This window comes from Cyclopterus lumpus, chromosome 3, assembly GCF_009769545.1.
Source record: "Cyclopterus lumpus isolate fCycLum1 chromosome 3, fCycLum1.pri, whole genome shotgun sequence".
Taxonomy (NCBI): domain Eukaryota; kingdom Metazoa; phylum Chordata; class Actinopteri; order Perciformes; family Cyclopteridae; genus Cyclopterus; species Cyclopterus lumpus.
Genome location: NC_046968.1, coordinates 18,349,687 through 18,367,953, shown reverse-complemented (window position 1 = coordinate 18,367,953; position 18,267 = coordinate 18,349,687). Strand labels below are relative to the sequence as shown.

The window sequence follows — 18,267 nt, the reverse complement described above, 5'->3', positions numbered from 1 at the left end:
GCCCGTGATTTTCTGACACTTATCCAGTCCTTTCCTCGAGCCGAGTCTCCAGCTCCTCCTGGAAGATCCATCATGATTTACTACCAAAATGCAGAAACAGCCCTTGTTCTGGTTCTACGCCGCTGGAAGGCTACCCCACGCTAGACACCCAGAGGGACACGATTAAACCAAAAATGTAGACTGGATGGCCAAACTCAAGTATCCTCTCAAGAGTAAAGAGCTGGCTCGACGTTGCATAACCGGGATATGAATTCCACAATATTCCTTGTGATTGAGGGAATCAACAATCGTCATTGACGCGTTCGATTGATGACACTGTCCAGTTGTGAGGTCCATCATATTTATTATTACCAAAAAACCAAAAATCATCTCATTGTCAAAACTTACTTGCATATATTAAATCATAAAATAAACCATAAACATTTGCCTCTCTGGCACAGCCTCAGTCACACAAGACGGTCAAAAAACTGTTTGCTTCCTTGCTTCCAAAACAAACACCAGCTGTCCCCAATGCTCTGCTAATTATATAGGGCCGACGGCAGTAGCAGTCGGCCTTGCGCCCCCCAGTGGTGGGAGGTCCAACATAAACAAATACACAAAATGGCTCTTACAGTCATCAATCTTGTATCTAACAAGTTTTTCAGAGGAAGCTGAGCAGTGCGATGCCCCACTAATTGGAGCACACGCTCTGATCCTATTTAAAACAAATTGGGAACCACCACAGGCACCGTCCTTAACCTCCACATGCCATGGAAATATTGAAATCTTTAAACCTTTCTCGGCAGCCATAGAACACCATTCAAAAGGTACAGCAAGCCTGATATGAAGTTTGATCAAGCCCACTTTTAAATGAAAGTGTGTAGGCTACACTCGAGGCTACACTTTGAAATATATGCACTTCAACATTTGCTTTAATATTTGATGTCAGTGCCAGTGTGTGTCTGTATACGCAGATGTGATGTACTGTATATACAATAAGTAGTATGTGAGAAAGAAATGTTCAATAACAACAATAGAAAAATGTATGTTCAAGTGTGGATTATGCATTCCTCCCGTTTTTGTGAGTATACCTGACTGAACATGTTTGTGTGTCTGAGTTTCCAGATTATATTATTTTTTGACACACACACACACACACACACCACACACACACACACACACACACACACACACACACACACACACACACACACACACACACACACACACACACACACACACACACACACACACACACACACAATCAGTCTTTAATATATTTAGCCAGTTAAATATGAGATAACTGAATTTGTATGCAGTTATCTGAATGCAAATGGGACGTGTTGATGCTTAGTGATACAGTCTGATGTTTAATGACCGTTGTTATGCACAGAGCCCCTCACATAAATGTAGAAACACACAGGGAGCTGGGATCGTCTCAGTCCTACAGAGACAAATACATAGGGCTTTTAGGAAGCAGCTTTGTTGTTGGTAAACACTGGAGTTCTCAAAACATTCATTTACCTGACTTCACTTGTCATTTATCCTCTTTTCTTCTCCATCCTTCTGCCTTAATCTTTCCTTCCTTTTCCCATTTCACATCTCCTGTGCTCTGCTCCTACTTGTTTATATTTGTGCTTTGTGCTCCGCTAGCTGCAGGGATTAAAGTTGGTGTCATCGCTCGGTCGGTTGCTTCCTTCTCTCCTCATTCCTCTCCCCCACTCTACCTCTGCTGCCCCCTTAAGTCTTCCCTCTGTTTCCTGTTCTCTCTCGCTCTCTTTTCTTTTTGACTGCACACAAAATGTTTTTTAAATCTTATATAACTACTGCAAGGTGGCATTTAAATGCTCGCTGACAAAACACATTTAAACAAATTTACATTTCTTGTGTGGCTCATTCTCTTTCTCTTACATTCACTCTCACACACACAAACAAACAAACAAATAGACAAAGAGACCTGTAAGTAAACACAGACACACAAGGACACACACATGAACGCCAACATTAATTTATGAGCATGCATGCACACTAAGATTAGGTCAATTTGAATCTGTTTCCTTCTGTATAACCTAGTGTATTTCACTTCTCTCCAGAGTAAACACACCACAACAAGGTTCAGTATGCTTATAATCGTTTGCATTTACAAATAAATACCACTGCATCTGTTATTATAAGAGCATTCATTGATTATTTATATATGGACTGAATAGAGAAACTTTCTTACACTAAAAGTGTTTTAACTCTTGGAAAATCTCTTTTCTGAAGCGAGCAAAATCAAAGTTAATTAACTCTAGTGGCCACAGCCAGAATCATTTAAAACTCTAAAGCTTCTTTGATAATTTTCCAGCAGTTCTCACTCGCAGTGCTAATTGCCCGTTTGTTCATACCTTCAAGCCTAACTTAACTACTAACTGGCAAGCCAACCAATTACAGAGAAGGGCCCCGTTTCTGTGGTTAGAATTGAATCATTAAATAGTTCAAACACTAAACCAACAACATTAGTCCTCGCTGAATAACAGCAAGTTACAATATTGATTTAATTACTAAGCCAATGATTCAAGCTGCCATGACAAACACACACATCAACACCAAACTCCAATTATATTTCCTCTTTGCATACAGAACCACACAGCCATTAAAATAATTTCATTAACTTGCTGTCTCCTGAATTCTCCCCTCCGTTTCCCCCCCCCGGGAGAGTAAATTGAAGGGAAATACGGTCCTGCCGTATGCAGCTAGTTAGAAAGCCATAGCTCTCGGCTACGAGTAAGAGAAAGGGCAAGAAGGAGACATTAATAGTTGAGGAAAAGTGTAGCATTTCCCTGCAAATGCAGTGGAACTAATGAGGCTCTCGTTTGAACAAAAGATCCACGGTCTGCTGTTAGTGAGCGGGGAACATGGATTATCTCACTAAGTAGAAAACGGAAGGAGAACGAAAACAGGGAGGAAAGATTAGCTGAGAGTATTCTCCCTAATTGTATTTTGTTTTCTGTCCAATGCAACAGTAATTTCAGTCCTCCATTTCCACAATTCATCTGTTGCTAAAACAAAGAGCATTTACACAAACTTTAAATCACAGTCGAACTGCAGTATTTAGCTGATCCTTCTTTCCAGAGAAATGCGGACACATTTACACTGCAGGAGAGTCTCTGAGCAACCGAACCACAGGAATCTACAACAGTGACTGCTTGTCTCTCACACGTTTCCATTCTAATGATTTCTAATGCTACCAGACCCCTGACATTTACGTGAGTTAAGGAAAAAATTATTTACTTAAATGCTTTTCAAAGCAGCAGATCGACTTCAGGTAGTAATTTGCCCAAAAGACTTTTGTCTTCCACAAATGGTGTATGGTGGTTAAAATACTTTTGATTTGACACCACCAACAGATCCATGAAGACTTGACAGGGTGGGTGCACTTCACTGGTCCTGAGGTCCTGCAGAAATTGTATGCAACAAATTTCTTTCAACAAAACTGCTGAATTGATATTGGAAATCCTTGCTTGTTTAAGGGACTGACCAAAAAAGTTAAACGAATGGAAGCTGAAAATCATAGAAAAGTTTTAGTTGTTACTCTTTATTAAAAGGTCAAATCTCAATATTTAGAAACATCTTCAATATTTGGGAAATTACTCATAGAATTAATAATACAAAAAAAATACTAAACATCAAAATGCTTCCAGTTAAATCAAAATATCAGTTTTGGAACTCAACTTTATGTGTGTAAGCGGTGCCAGAATACATGTATCGATGTTCAGTCATGAACACACATTAACGTTGATGCATTCACGTGTGTGCGTGTGTGTGTGTGTGTGCACAGGTCTATCAGTAAAACATGTGCAGCATGGAGACATTCAACCCGCGTGTACAGCCTGCTGCAGGAGGTGTGCATTATCCACACAGAGGAAAACCCTCTCACTACATCACAAACTGAATAGAGAAACAGAAAAAAGACCAGCAGAGAGTGAAAGAAGAAAGGAATACAGAATGAGGGGAAGGAAAGGAGAGAGAGAGAGAGATAGAGAACTCCTGCAGCTATCTTTCTTCTCTGCCATCTGAAGAGCCCAGAGGAAGATAGCAGATTAATATGGAAGATCTTCCCCCTACTCTCTTTCTCTCCAACTATTTTCTCCTGAATGCTCTTCTCTCCTTCCCTTTAATTCTCTCTTTCATTGTTGTATCCCTTCCTTGCCAAAACTAATTCTCAATGCATTCTTCAAGTCCTCTTTTGGTTTACTTTATCCCATCTTTTCTATTTTACTTTTTGTTCTCTCTATTTATACATCTACTCCCTGTTTAACGCCACCACTTTGAATACTTCCTTTTCTCACCATATCATAATCAAATCTTGTACTTTTAACTACAAAATATTTCACGTCCTGACTTAATCTATTTAAGGCAAACCAAATGATTTCAAGCCCAGATATCACATTGCATCTGGAGATTTTAAAACATTGGCATGAAGCTCAATTTAAATGCACGCAAGCACGCACATATATTCCGACTCACCTATATACTGGAAGTGTTTTCTCTCCGTATCCTACAGCCTCCTCCCAGTGTCCCAGGTGAATGGAAGCATCTACAGCCATGTCTGTTATTCTGAGTTTATACAGATTCTCATCGGGCACGTCCCCAACAACAGTCGATAAGAGATGACTACAGCCCTCCAGTAACGCTTGCCAATCTGGAGGGTAATTTAAGGAAAAGCAACAATTATACTGGAAGTAAAAAAATTAACACTCCAAAGAAAACTAATGTATTCATAAAGACAACTTTATGAGGCCTTGACTAATTTAATCATCATCCCACGTTACAGTAGATGGTGGATTATGACAGTGTTTAGGGTCCTTTGGCTGAAGAGGATCTTGAAGGTAAAGGATACCTGACTCTGTTTTCAGTCCTTCCAGTCTGGGTAGAGCCTCCTTCAGGAGGCGCCATGTTGATTCGTGCCCTGACAGCATGAGTCTGTCCTGGGAAAGAGAGGAGAGGAACCACCTGAACATCCGCACAGACCAAGTACACATTCAGTTTTTAAAACACACTCATGTACATACTTGACCTACATGCAGGCTCTCACTCAAAAAAATAAAAACTACACCAGATCAACACCACCTTGTATAGGAGTTGTTCAGTCAAGAAGCAAACTGGATTGAAAACGATAAAATGTGGCTTCATCAACACAACCTCCAAGCAACTAACAACTGAAGGTAATGTTATGTATACCCCAACTTATTGGGGGTGGTACTACTCTTCATTCCTGTGAATATGTTTGCAAAATCAATACAAAATAAAATAAATGTTAACATAAAAAACACATTAACAAACACAAGTCACACAATATTTAGTAAGTGGTACAAGAAGTGTATGTAATCTATAATATAATAAATCCTACTCCCTGATATAATACAAAAGAAGAAAAAAAGTAGAAAAGAGGAAATGTGGCTTCATCTGATAGTGATTCTGGTTTAATTTAAAACCTAAATAATACAATACCTTTAGTTTAAGATGTTTACATGCCTGGAGAAAATAAAAAAGTAAACTAAAGAAATATTAATGAAAGCCCTCTTGTTTCATGTATACATCTTAACACATGCACAACACACACGTATACTCTGGGGGTGAACAACTAAATGTCCTGTGTTTGATGTCAACAGTCATTTGTTGCCATGACTACTTTAGGTCACACCCCAGCAGCCTGCCATCATCATCTGAAGATTAAAGAGAAAGAGTGGGAATGACAGAAAGTATGTGTGCTTGTTGCTTGCAGAACAAAGGTGGATTGAATAAAATGAAGGCAATTGTCCCAGAGAATCAACTGAGTGCTCTCTCTTACCTCATACACAACACACTCATACGGAAAACAAAGCCAGAGGCAGAAGTGATGGCAGAAAAAAAGAGAAGATTGATGGAAAAGAAAACTGCAGCTGAAAGACAAGATAATATTTCTCATTTTTCAGTAGGTGGTCAGAGATAGAGAGGGAGAAAAAGAGAGAGTTGTGAAGAGGTGAAGCGTAACAGAGTGATGGAGAGGAAGACAAGGACAGCAGGAGATAAGAGAGAGAGCAAGGAGGCAAAACTAGGAGAGGACAGGGAAGTGTACACTGAAAAACGTTATGCACAGATACACAGCCAACAGCGGCATGGTAGAGTGTGTGTTTGTTGGTGTGCTTTACCCGTCTTGTGGGGACATACATGTGATTACACAGTTCAAGTGTGGGGACTTGACCCCTTTTTGGGGACAAAATGCACATCCCCATAACACTGTAAATCATTACATTTTAGACTGAGATTGAAGACTTGGTTTAAGGATGCATAAGGTTAGGGCAGGCTAAAGTTATGGTTTGGGTAGGTCTACAGGAAATTAATGAAAGTTAATGTAATATCCCAAAAAGTCCTGAAAACAACACTGTGTGTGTGTGTGTGTGTGTGTGTCTGTGCTTTACTGATGGACATTTCAGTCATTGTAACCTCTCGATAGGAACTTTCATTGGAGTTTCTCATATTGTGTCATACCAGCGACACACTGCAATCCAATGCATGTTTTTTTTTGGTACAGTAAGCATCTCCACTGTGTCACCTCTATTGGTTCAATTTGGAGAAGTGTATACAGACATTCATGGACTGTGCTCCACATCAATAAGAATATTTAGGAAACATATGAAAAACGTCTTAAATCGGATAAATGCCATACTCTGAATATTACCCCTATGATTATCCTTTTCATGTAAATGTAGAGATTGGCATAGTTTGTGTTTGGAAATGAATGACAATTATGTAAATATTTGAAATGTAATCTGTGTTCATGTTACCTTGTCTTGAGAGTCGCAATGCTGGCAGCGGCATGTGAAATGGTATTGGTCCTCCAGCTGTCTCTGTCGATCTTCAGTCAATGACAACGTCTCAATGTAACTTATAGTCAGCTGAAAACAGAGGGAACAGTTTAGTTTGCCTTTTTGCCATATTTTACTGTAGATCATAGTTAAATGCAGTTCAGTGAAGGAGGATACATCATTTTAAATCTAAATTGTGTAGATTGGTTTTGGTGGAAAGAGATACTGTAGGAGTAAAGTGTGGGTGTATATCTTCCAGATGACATGGATGAATCTCATTACATCGTCCGGAGGGATGGTGAAGTATGGAAAATGAGGAGAGACTGCCGAGTTTAGACACGTCATCCTGCTCATGTTAAAGTGATATTTCACTTGGCTACAACTTTGAGAAATACTCTAATACAATTAGGTGTATTGTTCTTCTATCAATATATATTATTATTCTAGAATAAACTTCACACAGTAACCACAGTGATTTTATCTCCATGTAAAATACGGTTCCAAGTTTTAGATTATGTATCATTCAAAACAGCCTCAGGCATTGGTTCCTCCTTCAATAACAGCAGCAGATGAAAACATTCAATAAATATTGCTCACAAAGAACATGAACATAAAAGCAGAGGCAACATTACAGGTCGATAAAAGTAGTCATAATCCATGTTGTTAATGTTGTGAAGGAGAAGTGCAAGTATTTCTTTCATGCAGTACCTCCTCTTCAGGGTTGATATCCCGAACAGCTCTGAGCTGCAGTTTTGTTCCCACAAACACCATCACACAGTTTGGCCTACAGTCATGGTTTAGCAGAGATAAACTGGGAGAGAGCAAACAAGATGATGAGGTGCAGGAGGGAGAGAGAGAATAGGAGGGGAAAAAGAGAGAGAATTGTATCTGTGATTAAATGCTTAACGTTCAAACCCTTCCTGGCAAAGACAAAGACAGAGAGAACATGGTAAAGGTTGAGAAAAGACATCCAGCCTCATCCTTCTGAGCCACCAACAGCCACATGTCCAACTGTGTTGGGGTTTCTCAAATCAATGTTGACTGAAATGGTAATTTATTCCAGCATAGTCATGAGAGAAAAAACGAACGCTGAAAGACACAAGTCCCTCAAGATGACCATCCATTGATCAGCCCGTTTAGTGTGTCTGCAGGATACCATATATCCGTCAACACTGTATCTAAGGTGCTAATAGCGGGTTAAATATCATAATAATCATAATCCTTTAGTTGCTCAAATGAACCTAAGACAGAAAGTTACACACACGTGAACACACAAACACAGATAATTCCCTGCACAGTTTGACAAAATGAGTATGCTGCTTCTGTCATAACAAATGTCACTTCATTTCTTTCCGTCAACCTCACACAAATACATCCGGAAACGATGGGTACTCCACTTCTGTCACAACAAAGACTCCTTTCCTAATTTTCTAAATAGATACAGCCTATCCTCCTACACATCCACACGCACACTAACTGACAGTGTCGGCATCACAATACTGATGCCATATATTAGTGTTTGAGGACATGAAGAGCTTTTCCCTTACGCTTAATATTTCCAGAAATATCTTCCTGGGTTTTTATTAAAATCATAATGAAACAGCATTTTAGACAATAAGAAAATACATGCGTAAGCAGGGGTTTAATTGGGATTTGTTATATAAGGGGGCGCTGTGGTTTTGGTAGAGGGGTTCGAGGGGATCCTCCACTGGGACTTGTTTTTTATAAACAAGCTGTATTTTGATACTTTTTCAATGCAAGTAATTTACATTGACTTCTCTTCATGTCTTGATCGTGAATTATGATGTATTATTATAGATGAAACTACCTGACAGTATAGAAAGTAATTAACATTAGTTTCACCATTACCGGCTACAACATTAAAGTGCTGAATACATTAATGCATCAATAATTATAATCCCAGAATATAATTGATATTGTTCTGAAATGGGCAATTCTGCATAATAAGTACTTTAACATTTGGTAGACTACTTTAAGTATATGGTGATGGTTATACTTACTTTTGTACTTTTACTTGAGTAAGATTTTGTAAACAGGATGTTTGCATGTCACAAGAGTATTTTACACTGTAGTACTGTTAGTAGAGATTGGAGTACTTCTTCCGTCCTTATATGTCAACATTATTTTATTGAAATGTTAAAAGGCTTTTAAAAGAATGGGTTTAAGTATGATGTGTTTCCCAAATAATAATGATATATTAACATTGAAACATCTTCCATGAAAATAGGATGTATGCAGGATTGTTGTATTAGACTGCATTAGGTTGAGCTAGGTGCACCTAATAAACAGGTGAGTAATTGTCATATAAATTGCCTTGTATGTGCTCGTCCAAGAAAGAAAAAAAAACAAGGCGTAAAAAAAATGAATGGAACTATATAGAATAGTGGTGATTTTACTTGATTGTAAAGTCTGTGCTTGATGTGCATCTTTCCCATATGGAGACTGTATGAATTTTGTATGAATTCTTTTTTTTTTTTATGTATTAAGTATTTTAAAACCTCCCTGACCCATAGAAAAGACATTAACTGTCACTGCACACATGGCTGGAAAAAAAAAATGAAGAGGTTTGTCTGTTTTTATGAGACCCTCCATTACAGCTTTTCTTGTTTATCATATTCATAGAGAAAAACAATGGATGCAAGAGATAAAGAGAGTGTGTGTGTGTGTGAGAGTGTGTGTGTGTGTGTGTGTGGAGCCTTTGTAAAACAGTAACCCCCTGGCTTTGTTCTACAGTAGAGAAGTTGTGGATTGAATACCAACTAGAAATCAAGTGCTCCAAACGATGCTTTTATCTGATGGATAGCAGCTCATTAGCATACTAATTAGATTAATTAACTAAACCACATCTCACATTAACAATAGCTGCTCACACGAACAGAAACTGTTGCTGAGTTCAGCAGGATAGAGAGCCACTTATAACAGAGACAGTAGAGGACCAATCATTGATTATATTTAATAAAAATAAGGGTGAAATACTCTCTTCTCTCTGTTAAGGTTTCTTGCATCTTTATTTTTCAGAGACTGATTATCTCTGAGTCTTTGTTGTGTAAAAGTGGTTCACTACATTACTACATAATAATAATAATCCATTTAATTTATATAGCGCTTTTCATGATACTCAAAGACACTTTACATTATACACCGTAGACACAGCTACGGGGAGCAATGCAGGGTTAAGTGTCTTGCTCAAGGACACATCAACTAGGGCGGGGATTGAACTGCCAACCTCTTGATTGAAAGACGGGCATGCTAACCACTGACCCATAGTCGCCCCACGATACATTAACTGGAACTACAAATAATTAATAAATGTAGTGCATAGCCTTGACATAATACTTATAGAAATGTCGGAACTTAAATAATAAGTTGAGGCCCAACTGTGTGCAATCAACAACTGATGTTCTGTATCCACCAGTGACACTCCGATAACACCAGACTTTAAACAAGGTGTGGGGCCCCAAATAAAAGGGCTACGAACAGCAACACATTTATTATAATGTCTAGGTATGAAAAGTATTGAATAATGTTACTATTCTAAGTTATTATACCCCAAAATAACACAACCCAAAACACTGCAACTCAACTGCATACTACTATGTACTTCTACATCAGAGGAAGACAAATTGTTACAGATTTAGATTTAACTCACAAAATATAACAATTTCAAAAATGATGCATTCTTATTCATTAAACTATCCAGCATCATATTAGAATCGAAAGCTCCAGCTTGAACCGACTTTAAGTAAATTGAAGTAACGTTACAGTGCTGATGATGCCTCTCTCTCACTCTTCAACAGAAGTACAACTTTGAATGCAGGATGTTCACCATGCTGTATTAATAGTTTTAATATTAATAGTTAATAGTTTTACTTCTGAAAAAGGTTTAAAGTAAGCCCAGTTCTTCTTCCACCATCAAAATCAACATTCAAGGTAATGTAATTTCCAAATACGTGTACCGGTATTAGTCGCTTGATATAAAATAACCACCAGGGATATAAAGTAGAATGTGGATTTTAAATGACGGAAGCATTTTGCTGGTGGTAACATTATTAGTGGCACCCAAGCCGTGGCTTCTCGTGGTATATATTAATATTGAACGCGTTACATGTCATAATTGCACCAAATTCTACATGGCACTCCCGTGGTCCCTAGAAAAAAACACCTACCAAGTGTGAAGTAGATTGAATGAGAGGTTCTCAAGATAATGCAAAGAAACACACAGACCGACAGGGATTACTGGCTTTAGAGTAAGATGTTGTCAGCTCATCTCGTCTTCTTCCTGTTTCAGTGCATCTCTGTGAGGATTCGGCTGTGGCTGCACATGGGTTTAAGTTACTCAGTTGATATGGAGTGCAACTGTTATCAATCCTACTGTGAATCAATTTGCTCCCGATAAAAACCTCAGAGGATGGGATTTGACATAATTTTTTCAATAGGTTGATTAGCAGATGGGAGACGGAGACAGACAGAGAGAAAGACGAGCTTAGAAGAGAAAAGAGGGGAGAGACAGAAAAGTCACCAAATTAAGAAAAAGTTTTTTTACATACAGTAGATAGAGAAAATGAACAGAGGTGTCGCCTCAACAGAGAAATCCCCCTCTCTCCAGCAAATCCAGTTGTTGCTAAGCAACCCTAAATGTGAATAGCCAGGGGACCATCCTGCGAATGGGCCCATCATTTATGGATGAGTTACGGAACAAATCGCAGAAACACACTGACACAAGCACACAGGGTTTTGCTGAGCTTTGGCAAAGCCACTGTGACCATCTGACATTTCAACACCGGCCAGATAAACCGGCTGAGATACCTGGAGTGTGTGTGGTGAGTGAGTGTGAGTGTGAGTGTGAGTGTGTGTGTGTGTGTGTGTGTGTGTGTGGCTCTAACTCTAACAACATGTAAACCGACAGGCCAAATCCCACCCTATTCACCTGGGACTCAATACAGGGATTACAATGCATACTGCCTAGCTCTGTGTGTGTGTGTGTGTCTGTCTGTCTGTCTGTCTGTCTGTCTGTCTGTCTGTCTGTCTGTCTGTCTGTCTGTCTGTCTGTCTGTGTGTTTCACTCTCACATGCCAGACTAGAATCACAACATATCAGTTGGAGTCAAACATCGTGTTTCTCCATGCGTTCTCGCTTCTCTCTGCATCCCCCTGTCTTACTCGAACAGCTTTAAAATATTCTGTCAGCATTCATTTTCAAGTTTTCGGCCTCACAACAAAAAAAACACTTCCATTTCTCCCTTCTTCCTTGTACTTCAAAGAACTGTCATAAAAAGAGGGAGGGGGATGGGGAGGGCTTTGGAAGTAAAGGATGGGTGGGGTTAGTTGGGGCGCGGTGATCTGGCAGGTAACTCAAGAGCCACATTTAAATTGTGTGAGGGAGTGAGAGAGAGGCACTATCTAACAATGGTTATGAGCAAGATTGATATTAATGATGCTTTTTAGTGGTGTATGCTCCACACATTGCCCTTTGCGTGTGTGTGTGTGTGTGTGTGTGTTACCTAGGATACAGCCCAACTCCAATCTCTTGCAGCTCTCCGTCACTGATGGTGAAACAATTACATGTCATCTAAAGGAGAGAAAGAGGATAAAAGACGAGAGAGATGATTTGTTAAATTGCCTCAGGGAAACAACAACACCTTTCATCGTATGCTCTGAAATTTTTTTCATATCTTTGGCACCTGCAAAACCCCACTAGCACTGCAACTGAAACGTTACATACAAGGTTTTTGCTTTGAGATGCAAGGGATTTGAATGTGTAAAAGTACCACCTGGTTATGTTAGAGCCAAGGGAATTATTTCTTTGAGAGGAAAATAAGAGATTTTTCAAATAAAATACACGCCTGTAATATTTTTCATCAACCAGGTAAACAGTATGTTGTAATGTGTAACAGAGAACAAGTGGAATATTTGTGTTTCCTGAAATTAAGAGGGTGAAAAAAAAAAAAGTCAAATAGATTTAAAAAAGGAAACAGCTGGAACACTTTAGACTGTAAAGCTAGTGACTGTTTAGATAAACTAGTTACTGCTATGAACATAATTTAAACTTAATGCATGCATAATTTGAAGACTGCCTTTTCAAGAGGCCCATGACAAAATGCAACACTGTATGTACAGTATGTATGTATGTATGCATGTGTGAATGTATGTACGCATGTATGTGAATGTATCTGTGTGTATGTGTGAATGTAGGTATGTACTGTATGCGTGTATGTATGTGTGAATGTATGTACGCATGTATGTGAATGTATCTGTATGTATGTGTGAATGTATGTATGTGTGAATGTGTGAATGCGTGCAAGTATATATGTATGTATGTAAAACGTGTGAATGTATGATTGTGTGAATGTATTTATGTCTGTATGAATGTATGTGTAAATGTATGTACAGTATGTATATATGTATGAGTGAGTGATTGAATGAATGTTGTTGAATGCTATTACAACTTATATGAAATCACGTCTTCATGCTTACACGTCTTTTTAAGACATCAAGTATTGAAATATATGTATCTAAACCCTGTTTTACACAAACCTAACCAAAACACACACATAAAATCAACAGTGAGTCAACGATCTTTCCTCCTAAAATTACAAGCCACAACTCAAACCTAGACTCAATCTAACTTTATCATAAATCTAAATACGCGTTTACACTTATGTGGATGAACCTCCCACAATGCACCTGGGTGGTCTGCATGATTTAAAGAACATGTTTCAGGAAGGAATTGATGAAAGAGTCCCAGCTTTCAGGAGACAAAGGAGAGATTTGGAATGAGGGAGGGAGATGCTTTGTTTCCTTCAACTAACAGAGTTGGCACAGAGAAGGTTTGAAATAACAAAATGCTTGAAGAAGTTGTTTCCAAGTTAGTGACAGAGAGAGATGATGAAAGGGAAAAGCAATAAACACTCAAACTAAACAAAGAAGTGAAATATAATAAAAGAATTAAAAAAAGGTCTTTGATGTGTCAATTACTGAGCTATTGCTGGTAAACAAGTGTGTTTGAGTGTGCTGGTGGTCGTGGTCTGCATGTCTGCAAGGGGCCAAGGAAAGTAAATGAATACATTTGACAGCGGGGATGAAGGAACGGCTGTGCAGAGAGAACAGAAAGGATGGTTTTAAGAAGAGGGATGGGGTGATAAAGTGTAGAGGAAATGTAAACAAACAGTGGTAGGGCACTCAGCTGGGCATAGATCTCCCTCCCTCCCTCCCACACACACACACACACACACACACACACACACACACACACACACACACACACACACACACACGTCCTTCCTGTAAACGTGATCTGTTGGTGTCACCACAGTGAACAATGTACCTAGAAATTGTCGACACATTAAAGATACTAGGTAATAGGTGTTTAATATGTCATATTAAGCTAAACTGTGACAACATGGAGTCTGACTCCATTCACTAGAGAGATTCTTTCTGGTGCGGTTAAACTTTAAACATTTTTTTTTTTTTCAAAAAGGGAGAACTATTGTATATTTTTTCTACAGGATAAGCTCACTGGTTTTGAGGTGTTATATGCAACACACAATATAACACCATATGTGGGCGACACCAAACATGTCATCCATCAGTAACCATGGTAACGGCTGTTTTCTACTTTGATGAGAGATGTTAAGAGTCTCCCACAGTTGACCTGTTTATTTATAACCTCCCCATTAATAAAGAGAGCCCTCCAAAGCTGCGAGTGTGTGTTCAGATGAGGTGGTGAAGTGCCAGTGAGGAGGGACCAGTTTGAGAGAAAGCCAGAGTTACATTGTCTGGAGGGCTACTTTCTATCCATCTTGAGTGAATGAGCTCCAGCAAATAATAAAACAGATATTCTAAACAGCAGGTTCTTAATGGGGATTAAAGGCCTGATATGATTCATGTACTGCCATTCCCACTGTGGATAATTTAACAATTACTGCATCTGTACAAAAGATAGCAAACCGTGCATTTTGTCTTGAAGGCTTTTCCTTCAAGATGGTGCTGAAAATTCACTTGTTTGCTCATTTATTTTTTTATTTGTTAACCTGTCTCACACAATATTTCTGCTGATTAGATTTGGATGAAATGTGTAGAAATGATGAATGTGAGATAGGAACAGAGGCAAAGACAGGCGAATGATTGATGGGTGTGGTGAACAGCCTGTGATGTGGAAAAAAATGAAAAAATCAAAAACACTCTCCAAAATGTCATCTTCTGGGTGGGAATAAAAACAAAAGATGACACTTATTTTACTCTCATGATACATTCGTCATATTGTCAGTTCTAAAAACACTATTGTAAAGTTAAAAAAAACAAATAGATACAAGTAATACAATTCAATTCAATACTTTGATTCTACTAAAAAGAGAAATATTTAACATGTAGTTTTTAGGTAAATGGTTAATGTCAACTCTGTAATGGATCAACATAAAACCCCCAAAAGCAAATCTCAAAACTCCCACCCAAGCTGACATGGCCAGAGTTGTGACTCGTTCACTTTCAGTAAATGTGCTTGGAAAGGCCCAGCCAGCCTGTGGTTGAGAAAAATATTTTCGGTTCATACTGAAAGAGCTGAGTAAAATAGATGTATTGAAGCCGGTGAAAGGTGCAAAGTGGTCGCAGTGCTTAAATCATGTACCTCTGAATTTGTTTTTTGGAGGCTGGTGCTATTATGCCACTATCAAGCATGATCAAAGCTGACATGATGATGTCATTCATGGCCCATGTAGCTTGCTCTGGCTTCACCACGACAGGTATAAACCTACAAGTCTTTGTACATTGTCGCCTTTATGCCAAGAACACAGAAGGCAGAACAAAGGGAGAGAGGAAAAGAACATTTGAATGTTCAAACATTTATCAAAACTTTAGCACTGATCTTTGTGGATTGTTTTTGCAATGAGGTCCATTTGCATTGAAAAGATAACATTTTGCACCAAATGTACACAATTGAAATATGTGCATATAGCACAGGACCACTGAGACACTTGCAGTCAGGGGTGCATTTCACCCTTTGTGGGTGCTATGAAAATGACATGGTCTCTTTTTATCTTATTTGTGCAGGTTTAGCAGACATAAAAACTGCACAATCCTTTTATGAATTCCCCTCTGAGGCGGGTAAACGCACCTACTAAGGATTCAGCGAAGGAGGGGCAGATCAACATTATCTCAGTGACATTTTGGAAACATATACGGGTGGAACATCTTTAAGTGGATGGATGGGGGTTTGGATTCAGTTCCAAAAACTTGTGACTGGATGGTTTATGTCTTAAATGTTGCTGGAATTGGTTCAATTGCTGTCATTCTGGAAAACACTACAAAGGCCATCAGACCCAATCAAAGGCTGCATCTGTGTGTGGCGTGTGTGCACTATGAATGCTTTGATAAAGTATTTATGACCAAACCAAGGTTCTTTCATCTCTCAATAGACAAGCAGAGAGAATTACTGAGGAAATATAAGGAAAGAAAACAAGGCTAAACGTACACACACTTTTTTAAAACTTTAATCATGATTACTAATATTGTTCTCTGTCTCTTTCAAGTAATTTTGTTTACATTACTGTCACTCTAATTTGGCCATAATTACAAAATGTGCTCATGTTCCCATTTCAGCTAAAAGCGAATATTGGACATACATTCATCAGCTGGCCAGAAACATGACTTTCCCATATTAGCTGGAAAGGTGAATTGTTGCCGGTTTAGGGTATTTTAACTGAGGCAAAGGTCTCTAGAGTTATCCTACATTTTTACCACCATAGTTTCCTCACTATGTGTATAACAGTATATATAAGGGAAAGCACAATAAAATGCAAAGAGATGTATTATACAAGAGTCAGCACTGTCTTCAACACACTCACTGTAATTAAGACGCACACACTAAAACTTCATAAAGATGAAATGTATCTGTAATTTGACTTTAAACTTCCATAAATGTGGTAAACAGGGAGCCATGACCTGCTGGTGCTGTTCGCTTCTCCCTTAACCGGATGGAGGCTAAATAAAAGGCTGCCTTACTTCAGTGCTGCAAACTGTTCGCTGTAGGTGACAGAGGTTATGTCCTGATGAGATGACCCCTCAGGAGCAGTCAGCTAGCTGTCCTGTGTGCACCTGCTGCCACAGAGTGCACCATGCGTCTGCTGACAGGCTGTTGGATGTGTGGCACTAAAGGCAACCGCCACAGTAAAAATCTGCATTATTTCATAGCCACAGGTCTGAGCTTGGGCCACAGCTGTGAAAGTGCAGTTTATCATTATCCCAGACCCCCGCTACCCCCCGTATAGCTACTAGCTACATGCACTTATTCAATATTAAGCCAATGCATTTTTTTTGATGTAATCCAATTTGTGCATTTCTGTTCAGAATTGGCAGCTTCAATATTTAACTGCCATGCTTTGCTTGTCCATGTCACTGTGGGGTGGGTATCCGTGTTGCTCATCATTGCTTATCTCTCTCTCTCCCCTCATTTCCTGTCACCTCTCCACTATTAACTCACTAATAAAGACAACAAATAATGTTTTCTTCTAATTTCAAACAACAACACTTAATTTGTTTGTTTCTTCTGTTTTGTTTCTTCGGTTCTTCTGTGCTGAAAGCTTTCATATTCCTGCTTTCAGCCTTGTTTCAAACTTCTCACCCGAGACTTGGATATACATGTATGTATTTATGAAGTTATTGCTCTTCAAATTAAATGACCTGAAAATTAAGCAAATGTGACATGAAAATGACATTACAAAACCCACGAATGCCAATCTAAGAACTAAAGAAAGGAGCAGAGGAGAGGAGAGGGATACTGATAGTTGTGTATGGTCCATTTGATAAAAGAACAACAAAATGGACCCTTCTGTTTTTTATATTCCCTCCCTTATTTTTCAATGCTCGCCACACACCCCAAGAGTCCATCTCTGTTTAAACAAGCGTAAAACAGCCAAACCGTCTAAGGAGGGCAGAAGAGGGAGAGTGTGAGAGGAAGACATGATCAGGGGATGGAAAGGGAAGGAAGAAGGGATGAGATGGGAAAACACGGCAAAATACAAAGCAATGTTTGAGGAAAGGCTTGATACAGGAGAGGGAGGGAAGGAGGGCGGAGGAGAGTGGTGCCGAAATGTGTTTAAACTCATTAGCAAACTTATGAGTGAAGTTGCTGAGCGTGAACGAGAGTAGGCGGGCTGAATTAGAGAGGTGCATCCTGGGAAAACATTGAGCAGAATATTGAGTGGAAGACCACAGAAGGAATAACATTCGCAAGCAACCGCTTTGAAAAGTGCTGCCCCAAAGCCAAAGGTTTTAGACAGAAATCTTTAAGACTTTACCATGATGGGCAACCAATCTGTAATCTAAGACGGTTGCTAAAATGGTCCATGCTAACATGTTTTTAAATGCTTTGATTTAACATAAATATGTGCAAATGACAGACAATACTTTCAGAACAGTGGTGTGGTTCACTGGTGTGGTTAGAG

The 18,267-nt window shown here is 39.0% G+C and overlaps 1 protein-coding gene across 7 annotated transcripts in view; it reads right to left on the bottom strand.

Annotated features, from left to right (window-relative positions):
• The window catches only part of smyd3 (SET and MYND domain containing 3), a 58,732-nt gene that overhangs the window by 1,563 nt on the left and 38,902 nt on the right, over positions 1–18,267 (bottom strand). For all 7 annotated transcript variants that reach the window (XM_034529536.1, XM_034529537.1, XM_034529538.1 and 4 more), the window contains 5 exons: positions 12,331–12,398; positions 7,518–7,620; positions 6,789–6,899; positions 4,862–4,949; positions 4,489–4,663 (listed from right to left, as the gene is read on the bottom strand). In XM_034529536.1, coding sequence (XP_034385427.1) covers positions 4,489–4,663; positions 4,862–4,949; positions 6,789–6,899; positions 7,518–7,620; positions 12,331–12,398 — 545 coding nt within the window. The remainder of the gene's footprint in view (positions 1–4,488; positions 4,664–4,861; positions 4,950–6,788; positions 6,900–7,517; positions 7,621–12,330; positions 12,399–18,267) is intronic.